Source organism: Terrapene carolina, unplaced genomic scaffold (assembly GCF_002925995.2).
Source record: "Terrapene carolina triunguis isolate 2854851 unplaced genomic scaffold, T_m_triunguis-2.0 Scaffold68, whole genome shotgun sequence".
NCBI lineage: Eukaryota > Metazoa > Chordata > Testudines > Emydidae > Terrapene > Terrapene triunguis.
In genome coordinates, this window is record NW_020664419.1 from 11,328,123 (window position 1) to 11,349,101 (window position 20,979).

Sequence of the window (20,979 nt, forward strand, 5' to 3'; positions counted from 1 at the left end):
GGCTTTTGACACAATCCCACGTGACATTCTTATAAGAAACTAGGGAAATGTTGTCTAAATGAAATTACTACAAGGTGGGTGCAAAACAGGTTGAAAGACCATATTAAAATAGTTATCAATAGTTTTCTGTCAAGCTGGGAGGGCATATCTAGTGAGGTCCCATAGTCCTCGGTCTGGTACTGTTCAGTATTTTCATTAATGACTTAGATAATGGAGTGGAGAGTATGCTTATAAAATTTGCAGATGACACCAACCTGGGCGGGGTTGCAAGCACTTTGGAGGATAAGATTAGAATTCAAAATGACCTTGACAAATTGAAGAATTGGTCTAAATTCAACAAGATGAAATTCAAAAAAGGTAAGTGCACAATACTTCACTTAGGAAGGAAAAATCAAATGCACAACCACAAAATAGGGAATAACTGGCTAGATGGTAGTGCTCCTGAAAAGGATCAGGGGGTGATAGAGTCAACAATGTGATGTAACCACAAAAAAGGCTAATTTGCATTAACAGGAGTGTCATATGTAAGACACAGAAGGTAAGTAGTCCTGTTCTACTAAGCACTGGTGAAGCCTCAGCTGGAGTATTGTGTCCAATTCTGGGTGCCACACTTCAGGAAAGATGTGAACAAATTGAAGACAGTCCAGAAAAGAGCAAGAAAAATGATAAAAGATTTAGAAAACCTGACGTATGTGGAAAGGTTAAAAAAAACTGGGCATGTTTAGTCTTGAGAAACCTGATAATCTTCAAATATGTCAAGGGCTATTATAAAGAGGATGATGAGCAATTGTTCTCCACGTCCACTGAAGGTAGAACAAGAAGTAATGGGGGTAATCTGCAGCATGAGAGATTTAGGTTAGATATTAGGTAAAACTTTCTAACTATATAGGTAATTAAATTCTGGAATAGGCTTCCTAGGCAAGTTGTGGAATCCCTTCACTGGATATTTTTAAAAACAGGTTGGACAAACACCTGTCGGGGTGGCCTAGGTTTTCCTTGGTCTTGCCACTGTACAGAGGCTGGACTTGATGATTTTTCGAGGTCCCTTCCAGTCCTATATTTCTATAATTCTAATACTTTGAATGTGGGTATTACATTTGTGGCACTCACTACAAGAGAAAAAAAGTTGTGCACAGAGAGCTGGTAACACACAACCACCCACTTCCTTTTTCTGGGACCTTGTTACCTTTAAAGAGACCCCGTCAGATAACGTCAAGATTTCACGAAGTGATGAGTGGGTTTGGGTGCCTCAATATTTGGGTGTCAACGCTGAGACGTCTAAAAGGGACCTTTTCAAAGAGCTGGTGTTCAGCACTCTCTCAAAATCCAGTGCCTAAAATTGGGCACCGAAAATCTGTAGTCTCTTTTGAAAATCTTGGCCTATCCTATCAAACACTAAAGTAGCCTTTTGGCCTTGGTAACCAGGAGCAGCCACCATTCCTCTTGCTACTAATTAAAAGAAACAACCTTTACATCTTTCCTTCTCTCTGTTTCATGGCTCCCCACACAGCACCACTACACAAGACAGAAAATGACTAAGATTATTGCATCCAATTGAAACTTCAGGGGGGATTGAGGTAGTCCGAATGGAATTAAGAGTTGGATTTTGGCTGGTACTCTAGTGCTAATCCTGCCACGTTCACGACAAGTGCCAGAGAATTTTTAATGACTACGACGACGACACAGAATTTATATTATACAGCTCATTCCAAAGATGGCAGGTCTAACAGCATCCTGGGCCACTTATTTCGTGCCGATTCAGAGGGAAAAGTGTCATTCACTGAATTACCAACAGTAATTCTTGCAATGCCTTCAGCAGATGTTCTGTGGAGGGCTCCCATTCTAGTACTAACCCTGTTTTACCCAGCTTTGCTTGTGAGAGCTGGGTTCTAGGTGCCACAGTTGTAGGAAGAATAAACCTAATGCTTGGTGGTCAGTAGCCAAGCTGAGTTAAGGGACGACATTGTGGGCCGGATTCTCTGCTGGTGCAAATTAGCCTTGCTCCACCGACTCAGGGCATGGCTACACTTGCAGATGTAGAGCGCTGTGAGTTCAACCCGCCTTCGGAAAGCGCAGTAGGGAAAGCGCTGCAATCTGTCCACACTGACAGCTGCTTGCGCACTGGCGTGGCATCGGGAGCAGTACATTATGGGCAGCTACCCCAGCATGCAAGTGACTGCAACGTGCTTTTCAAATGTGGGGGGAGGGGGAGAGTCTGACAGGGAGTGTGTTGTCTGTATGTGGGGGGAGAAAGAGTGGGGTTTTGGGGGGCTGAGAGCATGTCAGCATGCTGTCTTGTAAGTTCAGACAGCAGCAGACCCTCCCTCCCCCCCGCCTCTCTCTCTCTCACACACACACACACACACAGCATTCCACAGTAACGGTTTGCATGCCGGCTGTCAGAAACAGAGCTTTGAAAGGGCATTTCCGCATTCCTACAGGAATTCAAAACAATGACAAGAGTGGCCACTTGACTTAAGAGGATTATGGGACGTTTCCGGAGGCCGATCAGAGCGCAGTAACCCAACACCTCGTTCACACTGACGCCCGTGTGTTGTAGCCAAGGCGCAGCTAATGTTACTCCTCTCACCGAGGTGGAGTACCAGCAGCGCTGTAGGCGTGGAGTCAGAGCGCTCTACATGCCTTGCCAGTGTGGACGGGGAGTGAGCTAGTGCCCCCGGGGGCTCCTTTATTGCGCTGTAACTTGCAAGTGTAGCCAAGCCAACAGATGGTGCTACACTGATTCATTTACCCCAGTAGAGGATCTGGCTTTATGGCTGAATTGGTTTATTTCACTCAATCTGCTGAAAGAAGTCTGACTATCTCCATTCTGTTGGGTCTTGAATACTAGTGTTGCATGAGAATACGACCACTCCACCCTAAATATAACAACAACCCCCACAGCACAATCTCTTTATGGTCAGCAAGATGGAGCTCAAAGTGGAATATTTTAACTACTGCCAAATATCACCAGTGCAGCAACCTGCATGGAACTTGGAGGGAGGAGCATAGGTTGCAGGAAGGAAGAGTTTGGAGGTTGCACTAGGAAGTCAGTCTGGGTGCACATTGCTAGAATGTTAGCTGTTGTTGGCAGCACCTCTTTTATTAAAAAGTCAGTTTAGTTTTAATAACACAAGAGGCCTCCAATGTTTCCACCCTGCACATGGTACAGGAAACAACCAGTATTTGAAGTTGTGGCTTGTCAGCAAAGAGTTTAGCAACTTTTAGAAGGTTGCTAGTATGAGAACAAAAAGCCCAGAGACTGCGGTTGCTAAAACGATCTTAGGAGGGTTTTTTTGTTTGTTTGTTTTAAACTTGTGGGTTTAGAATATTTGTTAATTGAAAAACAATAGCTCTTGCTGCAAGTTTAAGGTTCTAATTCATTTTGTCTGTACTGGAAAGTCTGATACATCATCTAAGAATCTTCTTCTGTGATCATATTCAATCTTCTGTAGTCCACATAGAATCCTGACTGAACAGGATTTTTTCTGCAGCAGGACCGCTGGGGCGAACAGATTGCCTGTAGGGGCTTCATTATTCCCACCTCAGCATTATTGAAATGTTCTCCTTCAGGTTATGAAAGCTTTTACCGCCTGATGGCTGTTTGGTGGCCTGTATTTAAAGATTTGTCCATTACATAGATACTAGATAGATGCCTACAAAACACACAACTGTAGTTAGTTTGTTAGCAGTGGTCATAGCACATAAAAACTTATCATAATTGTCTCACTATTCCTTTGTGCACCTTTTCCCCTGACCAAACCCCCACACCTGCTGTATTTTGTCTTATACATAGATTGTAAGCTCTTTGGGGCGGCTCTAATCCCCAGCTGGGGCCTCTCAGTGATACTGCAAAACACCAGATCGATCAGAAAGCTAATTTAGATATTTTCTAGTACTGACTGTGCAGGGCTTTGTTTTAAACAATGGAACTGAAGTACACTGAAGCAATGTCCCTAACTGAGAGCATAGCTGTTATATTTGGACACAGCTGTGTTTAAATCAGCCCCCTGTGTGTCTGTCTGCTGGGGTGACTTTATTGTTCCGGCAACAAACTGGAACCAATGGAAGTGAGGCTTTGCACTGGGTACAGAGTGCCCAACCATTTAAAGGGGCAGGCTATCACAACAACAAAACATGAAACTTTAATAAAATACATCTGACATACACCAACAACGAAACCCCTGGAATATTCAGAATCAGTAGTGGAATACCTACCCTAACTTTGAATGTAGTGTCTTTCGTCACTAATGAAATACTGTCTTAATTTAAATAAACAATGTCAGTATGCTGGTCAAAAATATTACATTTTCGTCAGTCCAATAAATTAGCTTTTATTGGAATGACAAAGATCTTGTTTCTAATTACTTATAAAAATATCCACACGTGACTGGCTGAAAATCAGCATCAATACGGAAGTTATGAATGTTACAGAAACCACAATCAGTCAGACAGAGTGTGTGTGTGTGTACACCCAAAAAACACACTCTAAATAGGGACAGACTTTTGAAAGAACTCAGCATGGAGGGCAGTGAGCCATTTTGAAAATCTGGCCCAGTGTCTGTCATCTCGAAACGCTCCACCAACCGACTACAATAGTGTATGCAGTCATCGCTTCGTCCCCCACCTAAATACAGACAATTCTGGGAGCACTCGTTTTGGGGTAGCGGCAGCGCACAGCAGCTTAGGACAGGGAATGTAGACTACCGTATTCAGCTGACAGCCCAGAGGCAGGTTGTTTTTTGTTTTTTAAAAAAGAGGTAAAATAGAATTACCTCCACGCAGCCAGTCATAAAACAGCAATTCCAAGCCTTCCCTCCCCATCTGACCGGATGCAGGGCAAATTGCATCTTCATAACTTGGGAAGCAAGAATCCTGAGTAATGACGGTACAATTATTATTATCCTTTATTATTTGTTTAAAGTAGTGGCTACATGCCCCAATCAGTATTTGGGGGGCGGGGGAGTCCATTGTATAACACGTTGTGCAAACACAGGACTATCCCTGGTGGTAGTGCACACTGAACAATGTTAATACAGAGCTGCATGGCTAAATCCCCCATTGGGCTTTTAAAAAATCTCAACCCATACTTGCAGTGCAAGGTTTAAATCTCTTTTTCCACTCTTTATGCTGTTTAAATTCCCTGAATTTCAGTCAGCTTGGACACTGAAACTAGACCAGTCAATGCACTAGCACCATGCTGTTGAGTTTGGGTTCCTAACACTGCAGGTAGAAAATGTTTTCTACGTAGATTTTCCCTCATTTTTCTTACATGAAAATATTCCTGTTCATGTTAGATTTTTTTGTAATTAATAAAAAACAACGTCCCCTACGTTTTGTGGTTTAAACTACTTGACAGCTCAATTTGACTACTTTAACTCTAGCAAAGGAAGACAGACAGCCTAGGCACAAGGAGGCGTGAAGGGAAAACACAATCTTGTACTGCAAAGAAAGGGTCAAAGAGGAAAGCACATCCACAGCCTATAAGAAAGTGGCTGATCTCTGATGCTTAGGTGTGATTTTCCTAACATTCATCAAGGCTGAATTGTTGACAAATGGCTATGGATCTATAGCAGAAGTGGTAGTTTCCCTGGCCAGTCGAGCTGGGAGGGAAGAGATTGACCTGAAAAGCTCGGGGTTAGAATAGTGGCGGATGCGGGGGTCCTATCACAGGTTTTGCTATAATGCCCATCACTGAAACCTCCCCAAGCACTGAAAATTCACATTACATTACACAGCACCAACAAATTTCCAAAAGTCTCATTTTTCAACATTTTCTTCCCACTCTATTCACTGCTACAGAAATTGTGAGGGGCAGCTTTGTCTAGTAGATTGTGCAAGAGTCTCAGAGCCAAGAACTCCTGAATTCTAGTCTTGGCTCCATAGGTTTATACAGCGCCTTGCAAATGGGGCCCCACCCTTGTTGTGGTCTTTAGGTGTAAATATTAAATAATCAAGAACTGTACTCAGGGCCCAATCCTGCACTTCCAAACAGGTGCGGAGTACCTTCAATTCCCATTAAGTATCATAGGAGCTGAGAACCCAGCACTTTGCAGGATTGGTCCCTAAATTCTATACTAAGGAAAAAAATACTGCTGATGAAAATCCTTGTTCTGAAATTCTGCTCCTGTCCTTGTATTAATAAAATAAGTACTTGTGCCGGAAAATGCCTGTTTTGGTATCGTGTGCAACCACTAGATGGCAGCATTATGTACAAGTTGAAATGAATTAGCATTTTTAAAGCTGAAAACCCAGCCCCAGGCATATTGGAGGGTAAGGCCAGCTGGAAGTCTCCATAGACACTCAAAGCCTCAGCGGAAGGTATTAGTGTGATTTTTTTAAAAATTTCAAATACTAATAATCAAAAACATTTATTCTGGATTCTATTAGGAGTGTCTGAATTATGTCAATAATAAAAAGGAGAAAATACACGTTTTATAGCTTAAACAGGGAAACATAACAGCAGGGCTTGAATTTGTCATATGATCAGTTTTCTTGGTGTATTTTTTTGATGAATAGCAATGCAGTTTCCAGTCCAAAATACTCATTTTACAATCTAGCCATAGGACTCATAGTGTTAGTAAGTGTCCTTCCTTATAAACTGGTCCTGAGAAATCAGCAACGTACAAGGAAGACTGGCTGGGCAGCAGGAACTGGGAGTCAAAGTGAATGATAGAATAGGAGCCAGAAGTGCAATGAGGCTGCAAAAAAAGGAAGCATGTGCGACATTAGATTCTATTAGAAGAAGCAGCCTGGTCTAGAGGTTAAAGCACAGGACTAAGTTGTATGCTTAGTTTTGCAGCAGACTTTCTGTTTGACCTTGGATAAGTTACAGGGGCCTCATACAAAGAGAAACCCCCTACTTGTGCACCAGAGTTGCACTGGTGCTCCTGCCAAGGGGGTCTCCATGGTGGCAGAATAGGGGCCTAGATTTCTAAGGATGATTAATGATCCCTAATTCTGGATAGTATCGAAATTCTCTGACAACTGAAAAGGGAACATATAGAATCCACTTCCCCTGCCAATTATACCAGTCTAAATCAGGAGTAGCTCCACTGAAGCAACATTGGTGTGAAACCTGTCTAAATGAGAAGAGGATCTAGCCCACAGTAAATGAAGAGCTAACTCTAATGTACTGGCACAATAATCTCACAAAGGAAGAGAGAGAATAGGGGCCAACCCTGTAACATACTGATAACCCACAGGAGTGGGGATTAAAGGAAACCACAGTCACAATTTTCAAAAGGGACTTAGGAGCCCAAGTGCCATTGGCTTACAATGAGATTTAGGCTCCTAAGGTTCAGATCCTCAAAGATTCTCGCATTGGCATAGGTAATCCATCTCCCTGAGAGGCAGTAGCTAGATTGACAGAAGAATTATCCTGTTGACCTAGCACTGTCTACACTGGGAGTTAGGTCGGCTTAGCTAAATTGCTCAGGGATGTGGATTTTTCATGTCACTGAGAGACATCGCTGGGTCGATCTATCTTTTTTAGTGAAGACCAGGCCTGAGGTGGTCCTGAAAATTTGACCCTAAATCCCACTGCTGCAGATATAGAGAAACTGATCTATAAACTGATTTTAACAATGAAATCCTGTTGATCACAAACCAAATCCTGAAGTAACTGATCGGGAAAAACAGAGATGGGCTTTAATTAAAATTTTCCCCAATGAAAGAATCATAGAATCATAGAATATCAGGGTTGGAAGGGACCTCAAGAGGTCATCTAGTCCAACCCCCTGCTCAAAGCAGGACCAATTCCCAACTAAATCATCCCAGCCAGGGCTTTGTCATGCCGGGCCTTAAAAACCTCCAAGGAAGGAGACTCCACCACCTCCCTACGTAACGCATTCCAGTGCTTCACCACCCTCCTAGTGAAATAATGTTTCCTAATATCCAACCTGGACCTCCCCCACTGCAACTTGAGACCATTGCTCCTTGTTCTGTCATCTGCCACCACTGAGAACAGCCGAGCTCCATCCTCTTTGGAACCCCCCCTCAGGTAGTTGAAAGCTGCTATCAAATCCCCCCTCATTCTTCTCTTCTGGAGACTAAACAATCCCAGTTCCCTCAGCCTCTCCTCATAAGTCATGTGCTTATGAGGGTTTGGCAGTTTAAAGAAAGTCTCTTGCCTCCTCTGTTACTAATGAGAAAGCTAATTCCTGTTCAACTTTCCATCAGTAAATGATCTTTTTGTCCTGACTCCATTTGCCAAATGACATCTCTCTGTGGACTCTGTGACAGGGAGTACCAACTCTGCACTGGGCCAACGGGGCCGGACCAATCACTATGGGCCCAGGAGACCACACCACCTTGTCCCTGCTGGGCATGCTCCAGGTGGAAGAGACAGACAAAGAGGAGGCAGCCCAGCTCAGTCTGGGCTGGCTGAGGAGGCGGAAGGACGTGAGTTGCAGGCTCCTGCAGAGAGCTGCCTGCAACTCTCCAAGCGGTGGGAGCCGTGGCCCCGGTCCTATGCTGCAGATGACCAGCCGGCTGCAGAGACTGACTGGGATGCCGAGCCGCTGTCAGCCAAGGAGATACTCAAGATGAGCCTGGCAGTAGGAAGTGACCAAGGGAATGTATTAGAAGCCGATGCTTGAACCCTTAACAGGGAATTTCCTGGCTTCATAGGGCCCTGGGTCGGAACTTGGTGGAGTAGGTTGGGCCCGGGTTCCCCTACCCACCACACACACTTGCCACTAGGGGTGCCTACTGGGGACTCCAGCTGCAGACTATTTGCTCTGCTCTGCCCAGAGGGCCAGAGTCCCCCCAACTGCTACTGCCTGCCCCAGCCAGGAGGCTTAAGAGACTAGAGACTGGGTATTTGCTTTGCCCCGCCCAGGGTCTGAAGACTATTGGCTTTACCCTGCCCAGAGGGTCAAAGCCCAGCTATGATTGTTTGCCCCAGCTAGAAGGCATGGACAGAGTGTTTACTGGGCCCCATGAGGAGCCCTGAGTCCCCCTAATTGAAATTGCCTGATCCAATAGGAAGTCCCAGCGGTTGTGTGACTGGGTGTACCAACCTTGCACTGAGCCAAGGGGGTGGCCTCACTCAACACGAGGCCCCTGTGTCAGACACCACCATTACACACCGTACCAAACCCACCCCTGCCCGGCCCCTCCTTTTTCCAAATGGGCAAGAGCAGGCATGCTGATTTGCTAACATACCCCCACTTACTGTTTGTGATTCACCTGGAACATCTTTATCTTTACACAGGGTGATCTAAGTTGTCACAGTTGTACCAGGTAAGAGGTTTGGGTTTGTTGGACTCTCCTTGATATTCCAGCACCACGAAGAAGGCTCAGAACTCCAATCGCTGTAGGAAGCATTCACCTCCCTACATGTGAAGAAGAGAAAACTGGCAGGAGATACATTTCTTCTTGTAGAGTCAGATGCTGGGGGTTCCTTCACACCACACTCAATCTTTGAGCTAAGGTTCTTGAACCATCAGCTGGGGATATTACACTCTGCTTACATAGTAAATAGCAACTTAGAAGAAAAGTCATTACTATTTGTATTACGGTAGCACCCAGAGACCTCAGCTTAGATTAGGGCACCATTGCAGTAAATACTGCACCCACTATGAGATAGTCCCTGACCAAGACAAAGGTGGGAGACAGGAAGCATTATTAACCCTGTTTAACTGAAGCACAGAGAGAGATTAAGGCCTAGATCCTCAAAGGCTTTTAGGCTCCAAACTTACTCAAATCAATGGATATTAGGAGCCTAAATATCTTTGTAGATCTGGGCCAACGTGACTTGCCCAAGATTACATATAGTATGCAGCAGAGCAGGGAATTAAACCCAGGTCAAAGTGTGTAAGCATTCAAGTGGTGAATGTGCAGACACCGAGCACGGAGATGTTATGCTATGCTTTGAACACAGCTCTGCTAGAGAGACTTTTCAACGACAAGTAGATACTCTTGTCCTGTAAGCAAATAGGAAACTGCAGCACCTATATACCTGAAGCTTGTAGCTGTCATGCCTTTGTTCTCCAGTCAGGTGCATCTTTAATTAATCTTGCATGCGTGCTGCCTCCTTGTTGATAGAGTGAGCAGTACCAGCTGGGACACCGAAGACAGCAAAGTGTTCTAGGGAATTTCTGAAAGGGAATGGTACCAGAGAAGCCTGCAGCAGCAAAGTTTACACACTCCCTAGGCCGCCTTCTCTGCACTCCAGGTAATGATGGTTGGAAGGCGGATTCTGTTATCTGCCTTAGGTATTTAGGCTGGGATTTTCAAAGGAGTTGAATTTCAGTCAGTTAGGCACCTGACTCCCTTAGGCCCCTCTAAAGATTACAGTGCCAATCACTGTATAGGTACCTAGACCCCTAATGATCCAAGCATAGGGCTGGGAGCCAGGACCGCAAGTCTAATCCTGGCTCTGACACCAAACCACTCTGTGGCCTGGGGCAAGCTGCTCGGCCTCAGCTACTCCCATCTGTGAAATGTGTATAATACATACACGGTACAGTGTCTGCCAGCAGTTTTGTGATAATTAATATTCATGAAGTGCATTGATGTACGGCGCTAGGTAAAGGCTTAATATTATTGTGTGTGTCTGTGTGTATTTATCAAAGTGCTTGAGCTTACCATTCGAAGGCAAGGAAATTAATACTATTAAAAAAGTGGATCACTCACAGCACTGTATTAAATGAAAGATAAAATGGGGATTTAAAAATCCCACCCGTTCTGCCAATACTTTCTTTATTAGAGTCACAGAAAATAAAGCTAGACCATCCCTGAATGGCATTTGTCCAATCTGTTCTTAAAAACCTTCAATGATGGGGCTTCCACAACCTCCCTAGATAGTTACCCCCTCTGACCAAACAAAACTGTGAGGCGACATGGAGACGCTGGACAACACATTCATAGGGACTAATCAATCACTCACCTATACTAAGGAACCAGCCCCAGACAGCAGCACTAATGAACATGTCAACAGAGGACTATACGTACTCTTGCTCAAAGCTTCTGCATGCTAGGCCACCTCTGTCCGGGTCCCTGCTTTTCCTGCCATTGTAGTCAGAGCACCTCTCTCCAGTGCAGACTCATGGCTGAAAGGAAGCTTCTCACTGGGTGATTGGCCTCTGTCAATGAAGCAGGTTCAGCCCCTGGTGCTAGAACAGGGGCTCCCAGTTTGGTTAATTAAGGGGATAAGGCAGCCTGGTGGGGAGGGGTATAAATGTCCAGGGAGAATTTGAGAGGAAGAGAGACCCAGTGAGTTGGGGCTGACAGAGTCACAGGGAGGTCTCTTGGAAAAGCTGCAGAAAATAATCTGCAAGTCCTGCCTGGAAAGAGGGGGAATTTGCAGGAAGCCAGCGGAGGTGCTAGCATGCTGAGCTTCCAGAGGGTGAACATTTTTAACGGTGAGAGCAGTTAACCAGTGGAACAATTTGCCCAGGGTCATGGTGGGTTCTTCATCACTGACTATTTTTAAATCAAGAGCGGATGTTCTTCGGAAAGATCTGCCCTAGGAGTTATTCTGGGGCAGTTCTATGCCCCGTGCTGTACAGGAGGTCAGACCAGCTGATCACAATGGTCCCTTCTGGCCTTGAAATCTATGAAAGAGCCAAAGCCAACATCAGGAGGCTAAGAAGGGCTGATGGCTAGGAAGCCAATGGAGGAGACAGCTATATCCTTCCTGAGGCGGAAAGCCATGGACAGAGAAGGCTAGACGGGGCTGAAGGCTGAGAGAACAGCAGGGGGAGCGGACTGCTGGGTCTTGGAGCTGGGAGAGATGGGGCAGGGCAGCAAGGGGATGCCAGGGCTCTATTTGATGTACCGTATAGGCTATGGTTGTGGGGCTTGGTACTGGGACTTGTTTTCTTATGGTTTATGTGCATGGGATGTTTATAATAAACCCTACAAAGGCTATATTTGTACTCAGACTGTTTGGTCTATTCCTGAGGAGGGAACCAGAGATAGGCGCACTTGCTGTGCCCCTGCCAGCCATAGAAGGGCGCTCCAGGCATGCCTGCCCTATGACAAAGCCACTGTCCCCTGAACGCACATGTCAAGGTGACACGTCTACTTGACATGGCTTCTGGTTAGAACTGCTCTCGACTGGCGCTCACAGAACCAACCCTAATAAGGCCAAAGCAAGGCTGGTGCTGGACATTTTGAGGTGCCAGTCTGCTGCTACCAGCCGGTGCAGTGGAGAGGCTCCCCACTCTAATGCTGTCTCACTTGGCAGTGGGTTAGTCTGGCTGGAGCTTCTCCTACCACATCAGCCCCCAAGATGGCCTATATAGCCTGCCCCTCAGGCTGGCTCCGAAAGCCGCTTGGAAACTAGTCAGTCTGTGAGGCAATGTCATACTGAAAGGCTTTTAAGGGCTTGATCTTGCTGCCATTGATTTTAACGGCGCAGGATGAAGCCCATCTATAGGCTGGGGCAGTCCTTCTCCCTGTCACTCACATACAAGTGTCACGGGCAGCGTGGTTTCCTATCTACCTACATCCAGGTTCTTAGAATGTACCCATCACCAATGTACCTGAGTTCAATCCCTGGCCGGTTTCTAAAGCATGGCCAGCCCTGTGACACTGCACCCCATATTCTTCACAGTGATATTATTATATGATTATGGAATAATTATGATGCATTTTATGCAAGATAGGTTGTGTAAGGTGTCATTGGAAAGTTTAGGATTTGCTGAATATGATTAGCCTATTGGTATGCATGTATCATTTTTGTATCTAAATTTATAAACACTGACTATGTATCTGTACTTTAAATGTAGTTACACCTGGGTAACGCCCACTAGACAAGATGCTTTCAGTCTAGACAGTGGGTGGGGAAGGGCCTATTCAGGGTAATAGATCATTAGGAAAAATAATAGGCCATAGGAGAAGCTTATCCCCCACCGAGTGAGCCTTCCTGAGAACGCTACAGACAGCCTGTAAATAATGGCTGCTATGACACGTACAAGGACATGTGACCAGGCCACATGATGCTGGACTCCATCTTGGGATGCCAGTATTTTTCCACAAACTGGTTGGGAACTAAGCTTTGAAACAAAGGGTTCCTACCATATGCTAAAGCTATATAAAGCAGGGAGTGACATCATATGCGGTTCTTCACTCCCCACACAAGATGACTCCTGGAAACACCTGAGGATCAAAGACTGAACTGGGGGAAGTGCTGGGCCCAGGCTAAAGGGATTTCTAGCTTGTCAATGAAACACCTGGGGATTCCAAATTGTAAAGCAAGTGCAGCTTGCCCCTTAAGAATCTGCAGCCCGCTTGTATCATCTCTTAGGGTGAGAATCTGCCTATTCGTAACTAATCTATTTAGTATATTAAGCTTAGTTTGCGTTTTTGTTTATTTGCTAGGTAATCTGCTTTGCTCTGTTTGCTATCACTTATAATCACTTTATCTTTTGTAGTTAATAAACTTGTTTTGTTTGAATCTAAAGCAGTGAGCTTTGACTGGAGTGCTTGGGGAAAATCTCTGCTTGGTTACCACAGGTGTGCATTGTTCTTTTCATGTTGAAGGAGAGGTGGACTGGGTATTAAACCCATATACTGGCCCGATTTATGCAGCGCAGGATGGTACTGCTCTGGGGTCCTAGGCTGGGAGGCTGGTGGTTAAAGAGCCTGTGTGTAACTGCAGCTGGGTGTGTCCCTGTGTGAATGCTGGTGCAAGTGCAGGCTGGAGAGCTTTGCAGCTTGTCACAGCAGTACAGTGTGAGTGGGAGCCCAGGCTGGTGGGTCAGAGGGCTCAGTGGTACCCCAGTTTCAGGTGGCACCCTGGGGGGAACCTGTCACAAACCCCACCAGTGATTTATTGTCTGCTCTTTGCATTCCCTTCCCTGTAACCTACCCCTGGCTTTTAACTTGGCCTAAAGCAATGCCAAAAATTTGGGGGAGGGAGCATGGTCCAGTGGCTGGAGCATGGTAACGGAGATCATGAGTTCCCTGTTCTGTTAGCATCGCTGCTACCTACTTGTTGCGTGACCTCGGACAATTCTCTTCCCTTCTCTGCGCCACGGTTCCCCCACATCAGTGAGGTGAATTAATAAAACTTACCTGCATCACAAGGGGGTGGCAAGTCTTGAGCTCCTCAGATGAAAGGTTGTTAAAGTGAAAAGAACTTAAAGCAAACAGTCTTCAGGTTTCCAGATCTTGTCCATTATCTGGGCACACTGGCTTGCCACTAATAGGACAGACCTTGCCTTTGAGGATCCTCAGTAGTAAGACTGCTTGGGAATCACACCTAATCTGACTCCCTCCCCTCACCAATCCTGAGGATACTGGTTTTGACCCATCAGAAGTTGCACTGCCTAGTCTGCTTCCTCCCCACTCCAGGACAGAAATCATTACAGCTGTTGGATTTATGGCATCAAGTCTAATGAAGTAATTTTTCATCAAGGATGAAAATCTACGGTCTGCTCAACCTTTGCAGTGACCAAGCTGTCTCCCCACACAGTATGTCATGCCATCACCAGTTTGCACATGACAGCAGGAGCAAAGCTGAAGAGGCTTTCACCCTGTAGTGAGCTTACAACAGATATGTAAGTGTAAAGCCATTTAACAGGATGCAACCTACATACATACAAAGGAAGACTATTTGTTTTTGTTTTTGCTGGACTTGCTACAAAAGCAGATCAAACATCCCACGTTCTTTGTTTTATTTCTTTCTGAAAATGGAATGAAATATCTAGAGGATAATTTGAAACACATTTCTATATGTTTGGGATGGGGTGGGGGGGATGGGAAGTGGCAATGCTTCTAACAGGCCATAGAAACTTATCCCTTATTAAAACACTCCATTCCCTCCTACCTCCCCCACATCTGATGGCTCCTGGAGCGGCTCCAGTTTCTGCTTCAGCAGCATTGCCAGGATCCATTCCACATGCTGAGTATTTTCTGAAGAAAAAAAGCATTTCCTGACATCTGGTCTGAATTCACAGCTCTTCTCCTCCCCTAAACTCCACCCCATTATTGGCCTTTGAATCTCCTATCACCATCTGTACTACGCTAGCACCCAAGTTGACATTTTCATCCCATTTAAGGACTTAGGAGGGGAGGAGTGAATTGGACACCAACATTTTCCACTGGCCCATCTTCTTCCCTCTGTATTTTTCCAGTCTGCCTTTATAGATCATTATCTTGCTCTTAGAGGCCTCAATCCTTGAAGGTGCTGAGCACACTGACCCCAACCCAGCAGATTATTTAAGCAGGTGCTTTACTTTCAACACGAGTAGTCCCCGTGGGAATCAGTATGCTTAAATGCTTTGCTAGACTGGGAGCACATTGCAGGATTGAGCCCAGGACCAGGCTCGATACTTTTTTTTTTTTTTTTTAAATGGGCCAAATGTAGCCTGGTTGTCAATCAATTGATTTCTGCAATGAATTTTGCCCCATGTGCTTTAATAAGGTCAGCAAAGTTATATACAATAGCTTCCAGGAATTATTTAATCCCATCAAAAACTTGCCTAATACTTTCCACTCCCTTGTTCACTTGTACTAGCTGAATAGCTCAGCATTCCTTTTCTTTCTTAAATCACTTCTCCATGCTGCCTAGATTTTAAGTGTCTTTAAAAAATTCTCAGTGAAAATAAGATGCAAAAAGACAGCAAGATTTTGCTGCCTCTGCCAAACTAATCTGCCGACTATGTTACATGCATATAAATATGAAGGCAAGTTACAGGAATCAAGTCAGTGTGGCCTTGAAATTGTTCCTTGCAAAAATAAAGACAAAATATAATTTTAAAATGACCTGGATAACTTTCAGCGCAGCTCCAAAGCTCCATTTTCAGTAGGTCAAGACAGAGACAGTTGCATATTCCAAGCATGTAGTAGATTTTATTAAGCATAACTTTGGTTCTAAGTATTCCACCCTCATTTTTGTAATACCTTTAATTAAAAACAATTATACAAGAGCAAATACAAAAAATATTAAATTATGAAAACACACCTATTAAGGCTCCCTTTTTATATTTATATATATTTATATATGTACACTCAAACAAGAACAGATATTAACAGAAGGTTAAAGCCAGCTTTCAGAGCTAGAAAGAAATCCTACGTTTACTAACAAAAAGCAAGGGTTTTTAAAAAATAACCAAACTGTCCTGCCCTATTACAGACAGAAATTGGTAAAAGTGAGCCACCTTTAATTCAAGAAGATAGCTCAATGAAAACACAGAGGATTGCTTAAAATTTCATGTAACTAAGGACCAGATCATAAATCCCTTTCCTCACACTGGTGAGCAGATATTCACATAAGTAGCCTCTGGACTCAATGGGATTTCTGGTGTGACGAACTGGTCACCTATCTAAGGCCTGCATCATCTAAACCAATGTTGAACCTGATTTTAAAAAACCCAGAGTTTTGCCTGCCAGAGCCACATGAAATTGACTTTTGGGTTCCTAGACAAAGTGCAGCAGAATTCTAAGATATTTAAAACAAAACATTGTCATTCTACTGATATTTAGTCTAGTAATGCAAAATTTGATTTTTTTTTTAAATTTCTTCACACTGTACATGCAGGAAGTATTCAGACCTTCCGTCTTTTAGAAAGAGAAACTCTACCTTTAACCACAAGTCAACTGGTTACACCAACACGAACGGGAAGTGGAAAACGTCCGTCCTATATTCCCAATAAGGTCTGAGCCAAAGTCCACTGAAGTCAATGGGAAGCCTTCTCCACGGACTTCAGCACGCTTTGGATTAGGCCCTATTTCTTTTATAGCTGAGTTTGGGTTGCCACATACGTTGAGGTGAAATGGCAGAGGCTGAGCTTCGTCTGAAGCAATGTGCTGGTCAAGCAAAATGAGGTTGTCGCCTCAATTTCTGAAGACTTCAGGCTGGCTGTGGAAGTGGAATCCAGCAGGCCTGAAGGCGTTCACAAGGCAGGGAGTGGGTGAGAAAGATAAACAGCAGTGGCTCAGCATCAAGGTACCATTTCTAAAGGAGTATTTTTCATTGCCCTTGTACGGGGGGGACGCAGAACAGAAAATTGGAGCATAGGGCTGTCTGAACAAAAGACAAGAGGCAAATCCAGTCAGAGTGTGTGTTTGAATGACTGGCTGCTAGAAAGGAAGACCTTCTTCCAAAGCAAGAAAGGCACAGGGGAAAAAACCTGCAGCAGTTACGGTCCTGTTTCCCAAAAATACAATATGGTAGAGTTTACAAAATGCGGTGTCTTACATTTTGCCTTTGACTTTTGTATGACCACAGCCTGAACAGCTCTGTAAACCACTTGTAACATTTAATCTTCTAAATGTGAACTGCACTGTCAACCTATGTCAATGGTAACAAGTTTCCCAAAATTTAATTTACTTCTAATCTAATTGTGTCCTCATTAAAAAAAAAAAGCTTGATCTTGACAACTTGAAGGATATGCCTAAGAAACCCTGTTAATTGTGAATGCTATGTCCCAAGTCCAATACTGAAACTGTATTTAAATTTCCAGTACCCTGGGAAAAACAAGAGAGAAAAACAGCATCTTGCACACACACTGCTGAGGTTAAGAGAAAATATTCTCAAGCAGTTAGCTCAGATGTAATTACAAAGGAGCATTTATTTCTGTTTAGCGCTCTAGGGCAAAGACAATGAGCGGGTGTGGATAGGCATCCCTCCCATGAAGGCATTGGTAGTGTGCACACGTAACCGAGCAGGGGCTCTGGCTCTTCTTGAGCAGTCTCCTCCCCAACTCCAGGCTTTCCTGACAGGGGAAGAGTAGTAGTCATAAGCACTAAGGGTCAGATTCTGTCACCCTTACTCAGACCGAGTTCCATCTTACTCAGTGGCAAGTCAATAGGGCTACGTGTAGGGGACAGAATATGGCCCTAAGACTCCGTGATAACTTGATTCCCTTATTTCACGAGACAAGAGAAAAGATGGGAGAAGTCAGAGCTTATCTAACATTAGGGAAAGTTTCTCATTTTCAGAGGGCTAGTTTGGTCTCATTTAAACCTGATTCTGTAGCTGATCCGTGCACAGCATTCCCATTGTCTTCAAGGTGCTCCGAGCAAGGCCCTTAGTTCAAATACTCGTAGTCAGTCCTGTGAGTTTAATGCTACTGATCTGTTGACACTGAGTTTAGATCTGTAGGTCCCAGAGGAGAAAGACCACGCCAGCAAACCAAGCAGTCTTTAAGAACATTAAAAACTAGAGGATGCATCATTTTCCACTAAGAGTTGACAGGAAAAAGGTATGCCTGTACATGGGCCTGTACAGTGTAATTGCTCTATTGGGGTGGGGGCAAGGGAAGCGTTTGAGGTGAGAGGGGAAATCAGCCTTTGATTTTTGCCCAGGTGAGGAAATATTCCAATTTTTGCACTCTCAAGAGCCAAATTCTACACGCACCTCCAAAGACAGAATTTGGTCCTAAAAACTTTTTTAGCTTTTTCAGTGCCCTGGAATTTTAAACATTCCTATCTCTCTGCACCAATTTTCCCAGTGGTAACAGCCAGTGCAGATGCCCAGCAATGACCAGGACACACCACTCCACTCTACATTTAACCCCCATTAAAATTAAATGCAGGAGCCCACATTTTCAAAATGGAGTTTACACAGACTGAAGGGACAGAAAGAGAGAACTTCCCTGCACAGCAAAGTTCCATAAAATATGACCAGAGAATTAAAAAAAAAAAAGGCAGACTATAAGCTTGATGTCTCCAACTAAACTGGGATCAGAAGAAACCAAGCAGTGCAACACTCAAAGGGTTTCTCTAGTGTCCCTGGTTTAAGTCTCTCATTAAGCACTTCAGACATGTCCATAATCCTGACATGAAAACAGGCTGCTGATCCCCTGGTCTCAGTACTGTGTTTGGCGAGTTTAATCTGTTTATGTTGCAGACTTTTAATCCACACAGGTTCCAGGAATTCAAAACCCATCTTCGGTAAACATCACCTGAATGCCGTATATCTTCCCTGTCCAGGGCAAAGGAGTCAGACAACTTGCAGAAGCCTCTCTCTGCAGCCACTGCTGGAACGTTGATAGTCTTAGCAGGTATTTCCTCTAGGAGTCTGGAGCGTCTGCCAATTCCTGGGCTGTCCTCCTCAAGTTGCCTTTGACTTTAACAAATTCAGGTGCATTTTCCTGCTCCTCCTGGAGCTTCTGTTTCTCAAGTTCCAGCTGAAATGAGAGTCACGTTTATAAAAAGATAAAATACCTGTATTAACGAATGAAAAGTCCCAGGCCAAAATTAAAGCTATGATTTCATACAGAAGGAAATGTAGCCTCAAAGACTTAGAAGTACCAGAACGTACTTTAACGAAAAGAGGTGAAGTGGCATTTAGACAAGAGTATCACAATCTCCTCTAACCAGTCTCTCCTGGAAGATCCACCCAGCTTGGAAATAGCTTTGCCACGTGGGGCAAACCGTACTCACATGACGGGACAATGAGATTAAGTCTTTGGAGAGATCCATGAGAATTTCCTTGCAATTTAAAAATAAATAAAATCCTCTCCTCTGGCTTTCAGTGCAGGAGGGGAACAATCGTGCCCAAAGAAAGAATACAGGAGATCAAAGTTATTAACATGCATGGTTGTAGGATCTCAATATGGATTTAGGTGTCTAATGGAGACATCTCCAATTGCTTTGCCTATCTTGAGCAGAAGAAGAGTAAAACAACAGTTCTCCCAATCCCATCTGTTGCCGACATTTTGAGTGTCCAATTACTAACATTTTTAAAGCATGTGGCGTTCCTGCCCATACATGGCAGCCATCAAAAAACATTAGGGCATGTAGTTGCTTACTATGCACCATGAGGTGTGGTCATATATTGTTAGTAAAGAATGCTTTTTATGAATTGCTTTGAATAACAATTAACCTGGAAGTCCTGAGTGCAATCCTATGAGCCAATAGGCAGGAAGAAGCAACTCTCTGGAAAGCAAACAGTAAATACTATCCTGAGAGCAACTGTTCATTTGAATATAGCAGGGTCTTCCTGATGATTAATGGGGACCACATACCACTCAAACAAGCTCACAAGCTCTCCTTGTTCTGGCTCTGTGACAAGGGACACATCTGATTATAATAAAGAATGGCTCTATTCCACAATGAATCATTTTGTCAATTGATGTCAGTCCTGCCACACATGCAGAGTTGCAACACTATTTGCTAGGGGCAGGTTTTCCCTGTTGCAACAGGATTTATTTTTCCAGATTTGAACTTGAGCCAATCAAGGACATTTCAGGGAGCTTCCAAGTGGTGACATGTTTGGAGACTGGGCTCTTTGTTGGGGTGAGGATTTTAAAAAACAGAATCTCTCACCCCCCAAAAAATTCTTAATTTCTAAACTTTTTTTGCGTGGCTTGGAATGTAATTAATTAATATTTAGTTAGAAAACTAGCTGGGTTAACTGTATTTTAATTATGATTATTTTTAAATTGATTTTTTAAATTAAAAAATAATGCTTTCGAGTAAGTTGTTTTGTTGTTTGAAGGCACTTTGGTGTGTGTTGGATTGTCTTAATGCAAACAAACAAACAAAGCTTGTTAAGGAACACACAGACCTTTGGCTGGCCCTCTGCACTAGAGTAAAATTTCACCCCAATAGATTGCAAGTCACATAATCTCTGTATTTAGGGTTGTTTGTTTGTTTATTAAAGGCCTGGCAATAGAGTCATAGATTTTTAAAATTCTGCATCAAGGCCATAACTTTGGTTTGAGCTACAGCATTTCTTTTAGCAAGAGAGCCAAACCTGATTTAAAAACTGCAATGGATGAAGAATCCACTACATCCCTAGGTATGTTGTTCCAATGGTTAATTTCCCTCACTGTTAAAAACTGGCACCTTATTGCTAGTCTGAATTTGTCTAGCTTCGGCATCCAACTATTGGATCTGCTAGGTTAAAGAGCTGTCTACAATCGGAAATCTCTTCCCCATGTAGGTACATGTAAACCATGATTAAATCACCTCTTAACCTTTTCTTGGATAAACTAAATAGATTGAGAGCAGCTCACTTTAAGGCATATTTTCCAGACTTCAAATCACTCTTGTAGCTGTTTCCTGAACCTTTCC

At 43.9% G+C, this 20,979-nt stretch overlaps 1 protein-coding gene across 2 annotated transcripts in view; it reads right to left on the bottom strand.

Moving 5' to 3' along the window:
• Positions 1-15,802: 15,802 nt before the first annotated feature.
• FAM107B (family with sequence similarity 107 member B) overlaps positions 15,803-20,979 on the bottom strand; it is an 86,669-nt gene continuing 81,492 nt past the window's right edge. For both annotated transcript variants that reach the window (XM_026648651.2, XM_026648649.1), the window contains exon 4: positions 15,803-19,088. In XM_026648651.2, the coding sequence (XP_026504436.1) occupies positions 18,972-19,088 (117 nt within the window). In that variant the 3' untranslated portion in view covers positions 15,803-18,971. The remainder of the gene's footprint in view (positions 19,089-20,979) is intronic.